Raw genomic sequence first — 13,418 nt, forward strand, 5'->3', positions numbered from 1 at the left:
TAAATAATAAATTAATTGGAGGTTAACATTTTTTTTGCACTTTTGGATGAGGGGGCTGTAATCCTTTAACTGTCTTGATGGCAAAAAAAAAAATCCTAACAAACAAACATTTCCTACACACCCATCACCCCCGTGGTGATATTGTTTGCTGTGAAGCCTAAATACAAGCTTGTGTTCAGGATTTGAGGTTGGTATTGAATTAATATGGGCAACGTAAGAGGATCATACTTGAAACAAAGCAATTTGCCTTTCTAAGTGTGACCTTAAAGTCCCTGGAAGTATTTCAGCCTCTCTAAACTATTAGGGCAAAAATTATTTGGGTGAGGTGGGCCTGATGTTCCTGATTGCAGCGTTTCAGAGCTCAGGCATTGGCTCCTGCTTTGTTTCCTTCCCCCCCCCAAAAGCCAGTCTCTGCTGGCCTCCTGAGGGTACCAAATGCCTTTGGGAAACTCCACCCTTCCAAAGCCATCATATTGTAGAGGGCCTTCATCTACTGCTGAGACAGCTGGTTTGTATTTATAGGGACAATACCAGCAGCTTCTGTCTTTCCACTATCAAAGCTTAAGGAATAGGATTTTAAGGACTGCCTTTAAGGAATTCTTGTTCTGCTCAGTAGTGAAGCCAGAAAGGACATGGCTATTGAAAGAGCAGAGCATTCAGGCTCCCTAAGGCCCTTCATTCTGCTTTAGTTTAGCTGCACATAAAGGAACTATTGAATTGCAGCAGTTATTCCAACCGTGGTGTCTGCAATGGAAGGCAACACTTGTGCGTAGGTGTTTTATTTTTTCTGGATATTCCCTTAGTGATCAGTTCCCAGGGAAAAATGCTGCCAACATCCATATGTCAAGATAACTTTAAATGAAGGTAGGGTCTTCTGTTCTAGTTTCCTGGGGCCCTGTAAATTCCTGATTCTCTGAGATGAAAATAACCTGTGTGTATACGCAGTCATGTGGCTTCTGTATGTTTTTCTGCTTTTCTGTATTTTCTGCTTTTCTGTATTTTTTTCTGCTTTTCTTGTAAGGACAGTCAAGCTGACTTTCCTGTGTAGATTTTAACTAGATCTTATTTTAGTTGAACTCTACCACTTCACATTAAAAATGTATTGCTCAAAAACAATGGTTTAAATAACTAATGTTCGAAATTAATGCATTTCGTGGATGAATTGCGAACGTAGCGTAAAATGATTTTTCTGTTAGGAAATGCTTACTCTTCAGGAAAGCTTTGTTATATTTAAACAGTTACTTTAAGCATGTCAGAGTATTCTTTGTTGGATAGGACATAGCAGGGAAGACATCACTGACAAGTTAACACTAACTTAGCTTCCAGACTTGAGTCCGGTAGAAAACAAAGAGTATAAGCCTGGTCCTATTGGGAAAGAGCGTTCTTTAAAGAACAGAAAGGTGAAGGATGCCCAGCAGGGAGAGCCTGAAGGACAGGAGAAGCCATCTCCCACCTCTGTCAGAAGTCCAGAACCTGTCACTACAAAGGAAACCAAAGCAACGAGTGAACTGAGCACGGAAATAGGAACGATGATATCTGTATCTGCTCCAGAGTTTGGAACAAACACAAAGGTAAGAAAACCATTGACAAATAACTGAGCACTGTATGTAAAATATGATTGCAGTGAGGTAATTGCCACTTGGTGGTAGTTACCTGGACAGCAGAGCCTACTGAACAGCAGATATAAAACATTAGTACTGCTTGAATAACAGCTCTGCAGGAGTGGTAGGAGACATGCTGTTTGTCACACCCTGTGCAGAGACCAGCTGGCGAGATTTTAAACTGTCCTGCTGCCGTATGGATGGGAGCACTCAGTCCTGAGTGTTGCTGTGGAGAGTGGCACTGGAGCCTGGCGTAGGCAGAGCCTGTAAATTCAGATAAATGTGATGGATGCAAGATGACTTCCAGCAGAGAACTGGAGTGCAGTAGTGTGTATGATTGCTGGCTGAGTGCATGGATGACCTGTAGCTGTGAAATAAGTGCTGTTCTGTGAAAAGAGAAACCTCTAAACTAGGAATGTGCTAAGGCATTGGCTGGTTAAGGCTTGTTCTGTTTACCTAAAGGGTCTGTTCATCAGGTCCTCTGGGCTTAGACACTGTCAAGATATCCCTGGCAGAACTCCTTCAGGATACTGAGGACTCATCATAGTAGTTTGCACAGAACTATCCTGACTTCTTTATAACTGTTCAACAGTGAGATGGAGACTTTCAGTATTCATTGTTCTACAGCCCAGTTCTGAGCTGTGGTGCATTGATAGCACTGGCTGAAAAACATCCCCAGAGATGCTCTCCTTTTTGCCTAAGGGCCTGTGTGGGGAATGCAGCATTGTGTCTTGAGCAAGAGCTATGGTTGTCATCTCTCAAATGTAAAAGAGCCAGAGTTTGAGTAGCTACTAGTTAATAGTTACACCTTCTTTGGTAAGGGAAAAATGCTTCTTGTATGTTTGAGAAGCAGTTTTGTTTGTTGTGTGCTGTTTCAGTCATCCTAGTCTTAATCAGGAGTCATCTGATGCCGTTAAGGAAAACTGATTCTCTGCTAAAGTTCCATTACGAGTTGAAGAATCTGAAATGTGGACCACTCACAGTTGATCCTTGTCACCTGCAGTTGGAAAAAACCAAAGCACAGGACAGCTTTGGCAGCTTTTTGCCAAGGTGCCGTGCAAGCAGAAGATGGTGTGTTCTCTCAATGAAGTGTTGTTGTAGTGTTAGGGAGGATATTTGTGTCCAACCATGGTAGCTGTAAACTTGATTTTTGAGTGGAATGGCAAATACTTGAGAAAATTCAGTGCTGGGATTTCTCATCCTTCCTGCCTGTTTCCATCTTGTAAGTAGCAGTGAGTGGTTTATGTTCATCCCAGAAAAGGACAAAATGCCCTTCTTGTGTGAGAATCAGAGGTGTAGAGCAGTAAACACCAGCTTGCTCGGGTATTTGGTAAGAAGGCTGTTTGTCTCTCTCCTGTGCTTTCTCACTGTCTTACCAGCTCCTGTGACCAGAGCCCAACATGGGAGGAGATGCTTTTTCTAAGCCACACACAGAATAGGAAACATATCTCTGTTATGCAGGCTAACTCAGTATAATCAAGTAGCTCTACTAAAATCAGCAGAATTTACTCTCTACAAATTGTATTTTTAAAGGATGAGTTCTTCAAAAGGAGAGTCTGGATTTTGTGCCTGTCTAGTCTTAGTTAAACATGGATTGCCAGGGTTCTTTGAACTACCTCAGAATTAAAGCACCAAGATTCTGTCTTCTGGAAGGAGGACCAGAGTGGAAGGAAACTTTCCAGTTTGTGTTGCATATAATTTTTCCTCATTAAGTGTTTGCTAAAAGAAGCCTTTAATAATAGGCCTAAATAGTCCAGTCTTAACAGCACCAGGTTTGTTTGCTTTTGAATTCCTCTGTCATGAGTAGTTTCTGGAGCATCAGTAAGTTGATTTTTTTCTAGGAAAGAAGTGGGTATATTTTATATTTAATTCTCTGGAAGTTGATCCAACAACCTGCAACTTTATTGGATAAGATAACTTTGATCTAGATTATGCAGGAATAAACCTGCAATAAACCTTGCTACTTTTTTAAGTGGCTTTTAAAAGGTGTTCAAATACTGCTCTGACCTTGGAGTTCTTGTGTATTGCAGCTGCTCTTTCTTGTCTTTGTACTCTTTCTGTCTCTCATTAATGATGGAAGAAGTTTTGACATCTTAAATCTGTTGTTTTAGTGTCAGGTGTTGAAGTTTTAGCAAACCTTCTCTTTTGATGCTCTTTAACATCCTTCTCAAAGATTACTGCTCAGCTTCTAGGAAGGCACACTTGGTGTATTTGATGATTTAAATGTCTGTAAAAGCCAGCTGTCCTCCTTCAGAAGCTTTGTAAGAGTACCCCATCCATTCCAAAACAAACATCTTGATAAGAGCATGTGCATTTAATCATGCAAGACTGTTTTACCTTAGAAACTGTATAAATGTAAATCAACTCCTACTGGTGGGATGTTTATTTAGAACATGAGCGTGATGCTCCAGAGCAATTGCAACTGTTTCTCTTGGATTTTGCAGTGTTTTTGTAGTAAAGGCAATCTGATGTGTCCATTTCTGAATTGGGAAACACACCTCACCCCTTGCCTTTCCCCACCTATCCCTGTCTAAAGCTTTGAAGTTTTCAGACCACAGGAACGATCAGTACCTGGCTGTGGGCACCAACTATTTGCACAGGTAGTTGTGTCTTACAGAAATCAGGTCTAAAAGGACACAGGCTGTTTTTCAGAATATCTTGAATCAAGCTCTAGTTTGGGTGATTTATGCAAATCAGGAGCAAATCAAATAGCTAATTAATCCTGTAGAATACTCTGATCCTTTACAGCAAGGTCAGCTCTGAGGTCTACCTTGTCCTTTGTTCATCAAGTCACTTGAGGTTTTGTGATCTTCTTAAGAGAAAAGTAGGTAGTTATAAAAGGTTTGCCTGTTCTTTTCCTTCAGATATAAATAACTTGTGGATAACTCCAAAAAAAGCATGAACAGCTTTTTGCTCTAGCTGTTACTAGTTTATAATGAACTAATCAGTTGGGTTTTTCAGTCAAACAGTTGTACAAGAGAATCACTTTAATTGAATTACAAAACATTATGGTGTTAAGCCATATCTAACAGATTCCTGGACTTAATGTACCAGGAAATGAAGGATGGTTATTAACCTACAGGTTATGGAGTGGTGTTCTTACAGCTAAAGCCTTGTCTGGTCTGCATGTTCAGCACATAAAACACCCTTATAGGATGGTTCAGCATTGCACATACACTTCTGAGGGCACCAGAGCTGGTACAGTGCTTTGGTTTTAATTCTAGTAAAAAAGGGTTTCTTGTGCTGTGAGTTTGCAAAGTGAGAAAGTTGCCATTAGTCTTGATCTGATTTCTTTTGTAAGGAATTTTAGTGCTGAGCCCCTGTAAAAACTGCATCCAAACCTTGAAGGATTTTTAATAATGTTACAGTAAAAACTTCCTTTTTCTTACTGAGGAACACATCCTAAAAAAACCAAGAAGCCAGTTCATTAGAAGGCCCTTGTGATTAAAGCAGCCTTGTGTGCTTGCTTTGTTTTATCCAGTCTAAAGTTGCCTGTTGGAATTCAGTACAAATGTGCAACTTGCAGTTTGGTAGTTGGGATTGTGGGAAGCACCATATATCTTGTATTTCACCAGTTTAACAAGGAAAGGAAGTAACTAAATGGAGAAAATAGTTCTCTCTTTTCTTCAGCAATATAAAAGTAAGTTGATGTGCAAATTGTGTCCTCTCACCCCTTATGGTTTAGCTTGTCCTAGTCATTTACCAAAATGAGCTCCTCCTTTTAAGGAAGATTCTTTGTTATTTGTCAGCATCTCAGTGCTTTAATTGCTTTTTAAGAGACATTGCCGTAGGCTTGAGGAGTAAATTGAGTGTGCACTATTTTAATAACTTATTGTCATACTGGTTGGATGCAATTAAACAAGCATTTTATAGGTTTTGCCTTCAAAATCGTTATGTATTGACAAGTCCAGGCACTCAATAATAGTTCTGCTGCTAATTTGTCCTTCAGTTCCTTTGCAGTGTTTGGTTCTGAATGGACGATGGAGCCTTTCCTGAGCTTCAGACATGTAAAACTTTGGAGTTTGCAGTGCTTGCTGGAGAGTGGATCTTGGCTAGTCCAGGATCACACCATTTCTCTGGCAAAGTCTCTGGGTCAGGTTCTGCTAACACCTGTTTGCCTGTCCAGAACATGCTCAGGAGATGACAGTGGTGAGAACTGCAAACCAGCACTGAACAGGGCTCACAGAAGTACCAGTGCCACTGTAGGTCATTCTCTGAGGGCTGACAGTGTTCAAGGAGGCACTTTCCTCAGGCCTTTTATATCTTCAACTAGTCACTGCTTACAGCAAGGGTCATGGCAGTGGACCTTGTTTTTTGAGCACAGTAGGGTCCACTTCACTGTGACAGACCAGCTTCAAGGAAAACCTCCGGGTAGACTGGAAACCTCAGTGCTTTTCTTCTTTGAAGTCACTACCCAGTGCAGAAATGAGGAGGTAGCCTGCGCCATCCAGAGAATCTTGTGACTCTCTGAGACAAGACTTTCAGGAAAAAGAAAATTGTTTTGCAAATTGCAACCATCCCTTTGTGTTCTTTTTAATCTGGAGCGTTGCTTGTCATAGTAAGAAATTTCTGTATTTATTTAAAGCTACAGAAAGCTTTCAGCCAATATATTTTACTTTTAAAGTAGGCTAAAAGTGCCCACAGATGGCTGAAGCATCTTGGGTGTCAGGTGATCGTTGGTTGCACCATCACAGTTCAGTATTAAAGTGCCCAGGCAGTACATTGCTCTGAGTGTTCCTGCTTTACAGACTGTGTTTTGACTTGTCTCCAGATGTACATTGTGAGGTCATGAGGCAAACTGTAATCTCCCAAGAATTCTTCTGACCTCAGTAGCAAGTCAGCAATAAGGATTGCCAGACATGCCTTCTAAGAAAAAAAAAAAATGGTTTGAAGTTCTAATCTTCTGTTGCTTGGTGAACAGCTCCTGTAGGAAGGCTGACACCTGTCCAAGAAATTTGAATCTTAATTTAGGTAAGGGAGATATTTTAATGGAATTGTTTTTCTTCACAGGAGTCTGTAACAGACTACACTACACCTTCTTCTCATCCTAACACAGTGGCTACTAGCAGTACAAAAATGGAGGAGACTTTGGTGACGAACGTAAGTCTATTGCAGTGATCATCTTGACTTTGAAGACAGGAAAATATTTTCACACTTCTTTAAAGCACCAAAAAGTGCCTTCAGTAAACAAGTCAACAGGTTCCTTTCATGTGAACTAGCTCTGTGTTACCCAGTAATCTTACTCTGAAGGACATTTGGTTTGATTAGTACCTGCTCATGAACTCTTCGGGTATTTTCTTGTCTTTTGAACTATCACAGTGAGCTAAAGAGCACAGAAAGTGGAGATGTTCATAGGGACAATTCTAAAAAAGCAAAGACAGGCGTAATAAGGGAGTGTGTTCTTGGCAGCAGTTGGGACTTGACCCCTGGTACCAGTAGCAAAGTTCTGTACCTGAGGCTGAAAAAAGGCTTTTGCAAAGAAAGCAGTTTTGAACTGTAGCCTGAAATCACAACAACTGCATAGAATGGGAGCAGCTGAATGGTTTGTGAAAGCAGACAGGAGGCTTTCAGGTGTTCAGTTGCCGTGAGGTGAGATGTTTGCAGTCCTCAAAGCCAGTGATCCTGACTATGTGAGTGTGGCACAGTGATTGAGAGAACCAGCTGGGTTGTGACTTGAGTGTGCTGGGACATCAGGGAGCTTGGATCTTGTGATTTTTGCTGTTAGAGTAGCAGAAATAGAATTAGCTGAGAGTCACATTGATTGGGGAAAGAAGAATCATACAGTAGGATCTTAGTTTTTTATGAGGATGTCTTGTGAATTCCATCTAAAAATGCTTTTCAGCTTACTGCAGCATCATTTTGAAGCATTACTGGTTGAACTTCTTATTCTTCTGCTGGCTTTTGTGGTAGTGTTGTGGTTTATGCCTTTGGTGGTTAGTTTGGAAGACCGAATTCTTTTGTGTTAATGATATCCTATCCCTGTGGATGTGGGAGTTGAATTTCTGACACAGGAATTAGGGGCTCCTGGCCACAAAGGATCTGTGCCATCCCCTGCTTCAAAGCTTCAGTATCTGTCTTTTGGATTAGCCTTATCTCATCCAGTAGAAGTCCATTAGCTGTGCTATGAATGGAGAAAGGAATGGCTAGAAGTAAGAGACTGGCCACTGCAGTATTTTTGATGCATTTCCTTTGAACCTTCTAGGAAATGCATTGGTGTTTTCATAGGCAAAGATAGCAATAGCATTATGTCGAGTTTATTTCCCCAAGTATCACATCTTTCATCTTTTGAAAGAGAAAATAACTGAGTTCAGTTATTGGATGGCAAATCTGGTTTAGTTTGTTTCATGGTCCTATGACTTTGCAGGTCTATAAAAGCTTCCTCTTTTCACAAACTACATCTCAGAATTCAAGGTCCTGAAGCCCCACATACTGTATTGGTACAAAAAAGGACAGATTTGGCTTGGGGAGAATTTTTTGCATATCAGTAAACTGAAATGGTACTGGAAGTTAAATCCCAAAACAGACAATTGGTGATTGTTTATGCAGAGGACATGGACACCTTAGAACCTTAGTTTTCAGCCTCTTAAAAGAGATGAGAAGCATCTTGGCACCTACTGAATGGCCTTTCCCTGCCTACCAAATTTTCACCTTATTTTATCAGAATCTCCCTGCCAAATGCTCAAGCCTTGAAGAAATTGTAGCTCACTTGATAAAGCTTGAGCTTTGCTTTCTGGGGCTTTTCTAGTAGACGTAGTTAGAATGTGATGTGTGTTGCCTGCCTTTCAGGTGCCCCTGCCCCACACCCTTCCCCTCCCTAGGAGGGAGACTTTACAACAGAGCTCCAGCCTAACTCCAGTTTCTCCCGCTACCGTCGACCTCACCCTCAAGGTATGTACCACATCCCTCTAAGGGTCGTTTTCTTGCATGCAGGGGAAAAAGTTAATGGAGAACTTGCTGGTGAACCTTTTTTTAGAGCCTTCCTTTGTTTCCTCTGCTGAACTGCTTTTGCATATAAATGGATGGCTGAAACACGAGACTCTATCAAAAGATGCATTTAAATTATAAATTTCTAACCCCGTTTTGCATTAACACTTGGCATCTCAACCAGTCTTGGCTCCCACTGCCCTGAAAACCAAGATCCCAGTGTTTTAGCATTGTACCATGGTGCTCATGGCAAACCATCAGAATCCAATGAGGATTTTTGAGAGTTTAGCTTAAAATAAGTTACCTGGTTTGGTATTAAAGGCGTTAAGGAGTTGCTTGGTAAGCCGAGCTTGATTTCTTCTTAGCTGTAAGCTTTTGGAGCAGTGATAATGTGGTTTGGAGTTGGATGGCTGAAGTTCCAAATGGTGAAATGTAGGTGGTGTGTTGGTGTCTCTGAAGGGCAGTTAGATCAGCGAGTCAGAACGTGTTTGGTTGTGTTATAAATGTTCTGTTGTTTTCTGCTCTCCAGGGTAGAGCAAGTGTGTAGAATATTTTGAATGGTATTTTCCTATTTTGTTAGATTTTGGACTGCATTGTATAACTCACTAACACAGAGTTGGGCTCTAGCTTTGCTACTGTATTTTTAGAAGTTGTTGGCCTTTTTCATTTTTTTGGTGTCCTAGATCTGCTTTGTGATTGTGACTGCAGGTGACTGAACCAGTAGAAGCATTGTTGCTGCTTCTAGTATTGAGGAAGAGTGATGCTTGAACTGAGTTTCTCTAAATTTTTTGAAGAAATTAAGCTAGAGATTGGATGCAGAACTAACACTTTGGAGAAACTTGCCTGTCAATCCCAGTGAGACTTGTCTCATTGGTGTCATTTGACAGCTGCTTGCTTGTGTTCTCTACAGATGATAGATATTAATGTCCTCTTGTTGAATCTTTGCTTTTCTTTTGTTAACACTTTATTTCCTAAAAAGTATAACATCTTTCTAAAACAATAGACCAGCAGAAGTGGGGAGAGGACTGGAGAGGGACAACTAGTTTAACAAAAACCTAGTTTTCTGTTGCATTCTTGTGTAACCAGTTAGCATAATCTGACTTTCTGGCGTCTGAAAGCATTGTCTGCAATAGTGGTCTGACTGCTTAGCAGCTGGAGATCTGAATCACATGGAATACAGGTGGGAATGTTACTGCAAAGAGTGTGACAGCACAACACACCATTGTGGAGCAAACTATGGTGTTCATGTCATTCATCCTGCAGTTTCCTTTTTCTGCTGTTCTGGTTTTGGTCGTTTCTCAGTGGATGATAGATTTTGGATGTGCGGTAACAAAATATGTCAAAGATTCATGTTTTGAGGCTGCCTTGAAGAACCTTCTGACGAAAATCTGAACAGAAAAGCATTTGGAAACTGCTTCTCCCTAATTTCTTTATTCCAGCCGCTGGAGCTCTACCTTCTGTTTACAAATGCTGAAGGCAACAAGCTTGTTTGGAAGCACACATTGAAACTGTCACCTTCACAACAGGCCTTCTGGTCCAGGCAGAGCAGAGCCACTCTTTTGGCATCCTCTTCAGTATAATCCTTGCTTTTTTTGAAAGATACTTTTGGAGCAGGAGAGAGTAAAGCATTTCCTTCCTTCTCTTAAAAGAACATGATCTCCAGGTTCTGCCTCCGTAAAGGATTAGTTCCTTGCACCTCCTCTTACCTCCATCCCTTGTCACAGAGAGCTGTCTGTGAAGAGACTCAGTGGGGAACTCAGCCATAATCAGTCCCACTACTTGGCATCATTCTCCCATGGTGTAGGTGTAAGGTGCTCCTATGGGAAGGCTTGTTGAGGTCTCATTTCCTTGGAGTAACTTTGCTAAAGACACCTTCACTAAGACAGACATCCTCTTAAGGGCTTGGCTGATAGGGCTGTTGGTAGGTGAGGAACTGAACAAAAGAAAAGTCCAAAGCCCTCTTAAACTGAGCTGCCTGACCTTCCACGTTCTGAGGTTTCGTCTAAGATTCCTGTGTAAGCATCTGGTCTGGAATCTGACACATTTTGACTTTCTGATCACTTAGACTTCGGTGCACTGAAGGACATGCACACTGGGATTTATCTCCAGCGAAGGTTTTGGGTACTGGACCATTATTGCAGTGGGAAGGCACCAGTGGGTCAACAATAAATAGAAGCCTCAAGCAACCACAATCTCCTCCTTTCCCCATAACTGAGTGAGCAGTGAAATTACAGCACTAACCCCAGCCTCACTTAATTTAGAGCCTCTTACTCCTTCATGTCTGGTCTGTAGGTGGTGCTGCATAGACATTCCAAGTGTACCAGTCTCTCTTGCATCTTTCTTTTCGGCTTAAGAAGTTAGGGATTGTTCAGAAGCTCTCTGAAAGCAAAGCTGTTAGAAAACTCAGGACTCTGTTACATGCCCTGGGTATAACAAAATGCATTGTGTAGCTTTTGCTATCAGTGGTTTCTCCAGGACATCATGAAATCACTGAACATTGCAGAAGCTTCTGTACCTCTGTTCACACATTCACAGGTACTTACTTCCTCTTAATGCCAATGCAATACACTTAAGCAAAATAATTTACAGTAGGTTAGTAATAAATTTTGAAGTTTGCCCTGTCTGTAAGAATCAAAATCAGTTTGGAGGAGAATGTGTAGGAGAAACAGAGAATGATTGCTGGGGAAGATGATCTCAACAATGAAATTAGGTGACTTGCCTCTGAAGGATTCAGTGTGTAACTAAGTTTTCCTCCTCACCCTTTACTCCCTTGAGGAGTACAGAACTCCCATTTTCCACGTGGGTGTGTGTTGATACCTGTTACCCACTTCTTTTGATATTTCTCTGATACTTTGTCACTTCTGAAGCATCCAGACAAATAACCTCAGCCACGTTTGGGCTGTCTAGACTGTGCCTAACTCATGTAAAGCAGGGTGGGTTAACAGGAGGACTTTCAGAGAGTGCAGGTCCCAGTTAGGGGGGACTTTCTTGATCCAGGCAGTGAGGTCAGACATGTTGGTGAGTATTTGCCCCTTTATATACACCATTAAAGACACCACCTGGCCTTGAGAAACTTAAAGTGAGCAATTCCAGCCTGTGGCATCCAGCTCTGCTGGCACATTTTTGGTTTCAACTGGAGACAGCTGAATATTGTACAGAAATCCCTGGACCGTGTTTGAGCCTTTAAATTAGGGAGTGTAGTCTGAAACATTAATATTTCCCTTTCAGTAGTCCCTCAGAAGTGTCTTAATTTAGATTTTGTATTGTGTGTCTAATGTAGCAATAATTAGATTTTGTTGGCTGCAGTAAAACCATAGTTCTTTCCGCTTTGGTTGGAACATAATTGTGTATAGAATATTTTGAGTTTCATCTCCCTTGCTGTGCAGACATAAGCTCGTAATTATTATAGAAGTAGAGGAGCACGAAGCATTTTTAGCTTTAATATAAAGCAGCGTGCACAGGCTGTGCCAGCTCGTGATTGCTTCTTGAGCAGCAGTTGCTTTGGAAATCTAAACTTGACTACTGTCATGTTTACTGAAGTGTGCATTAGATATTTTTGGTGGTCACTCAAAAGCAATTGATTTACCCAGAAAGCAAGGGGCCGTTTCATTTAAATGGCCCAAGCAACTTGTAAGTAAAGGACTTGATGGAAATATTTGGAGTAATTTCTTACCTTTCTTTTGCTCACTGTGTCTTTGCTCTTCATGTCAAACAAAACCAAGCCAAGTTAGTGTGAGTGAACTCTCTTTTGAGCATTGAGTGTTAAGATGATGATGAACTGTGCACGTGTGCAGTTGGAACAGATGATAAGCTCCAACCTCAGGCTGAATGCTTTTTGCATGAACAGAGTTGCACGATTACGGTGCCTATTCAGAAAGAGGCTCGCATGAAGCCCAAGTTGCCTTTAGACTGACAAGAACTGTGAAGAGGAAGACTGTTTGACTAGTTGACACTTCTTAATAAATGAGGACATTTATTTTCTTTTAAACAGATGGAGTCTGCACGCAAAGCATGGGAGAATTCCCCGAACATGGGGGAGAAGAGTTCTCCGGTGACCTCGGCAGCGTCTCCTATCGCAGGTGGCAGTGGCAGCAGCAGCAGTGGCAGCAACACTGGGCCAAGCAGTGGCACCTACAGCTCCTTCTCTAGTGCATCAATGCCTCCTATTCCTGTGGCCTCAGTTACACCCACAACTTCGCTCTCAGGTACCGCCTGCCAAGGTCATAGTATCCTGTTGTATTGCTCCTTGTTCTTCAAGAGATTGGATTTCCTTTGGAGTTGTTAAATGCAAAGCTCACAAGTTTTACGTTAGTATAGAGTGTCAGATCTGAACAGCAGCTTCCCAAATACCTTTTAACTAACAGGGAAATACTGTTTCACTTCAGTCAGCTGAAAATTATACTAAGATGTCTCTCTGCCTAAGCTACTTATATGGACTTGAAAGAGGAGGTAAACTTTTCTTGGCTGCCTTATTGGTTTCATTCTGTTCGGCTGAATGAAGGAAAGAGCGAAGTAGATTTTGGGGCAGAGGATAGTTCTGATATCCAGCTAATTGCAACTTTCCTTTGTGCTCTTGCTTTTTGAGTTAAAGCCTCAAGAACTCATAATAAACCCCCTTCACGAAAGGCAGAGCAAATGTCCAGCTGCTCTTCACAAACAGTGCTGGTTGCCACCTTCATTCTTGGCACCAAACAAAAGATGCTGTAGATGGTTAAGTCTTCATGCCTTGGAATATTAGAATATATTCCCAAATCTCAGCTGAAGCCTTTGAGAAAAAGCTTTTGTAGGCTCCTGTAGCTGAGAAGGAGATGTATTATTCCTGAGAAGGGAGTGTATTGCAGTACTTCCTATAGTGAACTTAACAGAATTGTCTCGTGGTTTTGTCATGTTGAT

At 41.4% G+C, this 13,418-nt stretch overlaps 1 protein-coding gene across 15 annotated transcripts in view; it reads left to right on the plus strand.

Annotated features, from left to right (window-relative positions):
- Nucleotides 1-13,418, plus strand: part of PRRC2C (proline rich coiled-coil 2C) — a 70,889-nt gene that overhangs the window by 42,573 nt on the left and 14,898 nt on the right. For 10 of the 15 annotated variants that reach the window (XM_064664315.1, XM_064664318.1, XM_064664317.1 and 7 more), the window contains exons 22-25: nt 1,320-1,571; nt 6,612-6,701; nt 8,388-8,489; nt 12,517-12,730. In XM_064664315.1, the coding sequence (XP_064520385.1) occupies nt 1,320-1,571; nt 6,612-6,701; nt 8,388-8,489; nt 12,517-12,730 (658 nt within the window). The remainder of the gene's footprint in view (nt 1-1,319; nt 1,572-6,611; nt 6,702-8,387; nt 8,490-12,516; nt 12,731-13,418) is intronic. The other 5 variants (XM_064664325.1, XM_064664326.1, XM_064664327.1 and 2 more) reach the window with 3 other exon arrangements.

The sequence above is a fragment of the Pseudopipra pipra genome, chromosome 9 (assembly GCF_036250125.1).
Source record: "Pseudopipra pipra isolate bDixPip1 chromosome 9, bDixPip1.hap1, whole genome shotgun sequence".
NCBI lineage: Eukaryota > Metazoa > Chordata > Aves > Passeriformes > Pipridae > Pseudopipra > Pseudopipra pipra.